This window comes from Apis dorsata, unplaced genomic scaffold (assembly GCF_000469605.1).
Source record: "Apis dorsata unplaced genomic scaffold, Apis dorsata 1.3 scaffold_265, whole genome shotgun sequence".
NCBI lineage: Eukaryota > Metazoa > Arthropoda > Insecta > Hymenoptera > Apidae > Apis > Apis dorsata.
Window position 1 is genome coordinate 1377613 of NW_006263543.1, and position 1638 is coordinate 1379250.

General features: G+C 39.1%; 1 protein-coding gene across 5 annotated transcripts in view; it reads left to right on the top strand.

Annotated features, from left to right (window-relative positions):
* LOC102671618 (endothelin-converting enzyme 1-like) overlaps positions 1-1638 on the top strand; it is a 69270-nt gene that overhangs the window by 42199 nt on the left and 25433 nt on the right. For 3 of the 5 annotated variants that reach the window (XM_031510871.1, XM_006616565.2, XM_031510873.1), the window contains one exon: positions 1098-1193. The exons of the other annotated variants lie outside the window; for them this stretch is intronic. In XM_031510871.1, the coding sequence (XP_031366731.1) occupies positions 1098-1193 (96 nt within the window). The remainder of the gene's footprint in view (positions 1-1097; positions 1194-1638) is intronic. 5 annotated transcript variants of the gene reach the window in all.

A 1638-nucleotide genomic window follows, 5' to 3' on the forward strand; every position in this document is an offset into this window, starting at 1 on the left:
ACGGGAGGTAAGAGATCATATCCGATCAACCGTCGGAAAAATCCTCATTCGTCCTCGTTTCGTTCCGGTAGAATGAAAATAACAATATCGCCTCTATTTAGAGATTTTATTAAACGTGGAAAATGGGGAAACTCTACGAATCGGCAACCTCTACGAAAGAGCATTCTCCATTGTCGGATGTTTGCGCAATTTAAAGTAGCAGAAGGAAAAAAAGGAAGAAAAAAAAAAATAGTCTGCATCTCTCTAAAGTTAAAAACTGGAAGTGCGCGATAAAGGGGTGAAATTAGCTCGGCTAATTTTTGTCGGCTAATTAACCGTCGTTGGAAACGACGCGGACGATGCGTGGCCCCGCAATGCGAAATCCGTTCCGTATTTAAAACGAAGCGTATTTTTCATCGTCGAATTAAAGTAGAGATCGAAAATCGAATCATAGATCCGAGAAGACGATCGCATAGCACAACTTAATAGAGATACGATCGATTCGAATTTTAATAAACGATCCATTTTCGATAGAGCGTAATCGCAGTGTCGAAATCACACAGAGAATTAAGAGAGAATTAAGAATAATAAGTTGCTTGGAAACACAAGCTTGGTTCACTAACGATAAAAACACGATTTTAATCGATTCGAGTTTTTAGCTGAACGTAACCGCGACGAAATCGAGTAGATTTAAGAGGACAGTAGCTGTGTAAATACAATTACAAAAAATACGATCGATATTTTTAATAATCCGATTTAACCTTCGATAGAGTAGAGCAAAAGTTGGTTAAATCATTTATCACGGTTACCAAGTGGAGAGGAAGAGGTTCGGTCGCCAACTGTTGGGATAATCGCGTTTCCCGCGACTCTGTTCCGCTCTGTACACAGGTTTACGCGTGAATACAACGATCCGTTTTCGATTCCGTTCAAACGTACGCCTAGCACGGAATCGAAGGACGGAACGAGGGTAAATATTTGGGTGGAAGGGATCAGAGGTATGGCGTCGCGATTTAACGTACGAGGCGTTTTGTTTGGAAGATAGTTTTTTTGTAGTAAGCACGAAACGATAGATTATCGAACGATTATTGAAACGTTGAACGCAGTGTGTCGTGTCACAGGAAGAAGGATTACGATGGGCCAAGGCGTACTCGATGATGGAGAAGCAGCAAAAGAGGGCGGTGCACGAGGAAAGCCGAGCTTATACCATGATCAAGGTACGTGAGTAATTGTATCCTGACAACCGGCAAATTCCTTTTGATACACGAGCCTCGATGTCCAATCCGCGCCATCCTTTAACACAGCGAGAATCAAAACACCGATTATATTATTGATCTTTAATATCGTCGAGTAGGAAAGATCAAACGCGATACACGTTACACAATTGCCAATATTTTTCATTATCGCGAATGGAATATCGTATGGAACGCGATAATGATTAAATGAATTGATAAGCTTCTATTATATGTATAAGTATTGATCCATATAACCAGTAATACGTACGTGTAAATGGAAATGCGTTGTTTCGCGCACCTTTGCTACAAGAATAAATTAATTAAATCTAATGTATTAAATATTATAGACAATTATTGGGGTTATTATCAGAGTCGTGTATTTCTACGTATGATACTTTTAATTTTTTTTTTTTTTTTTTTTAAATCG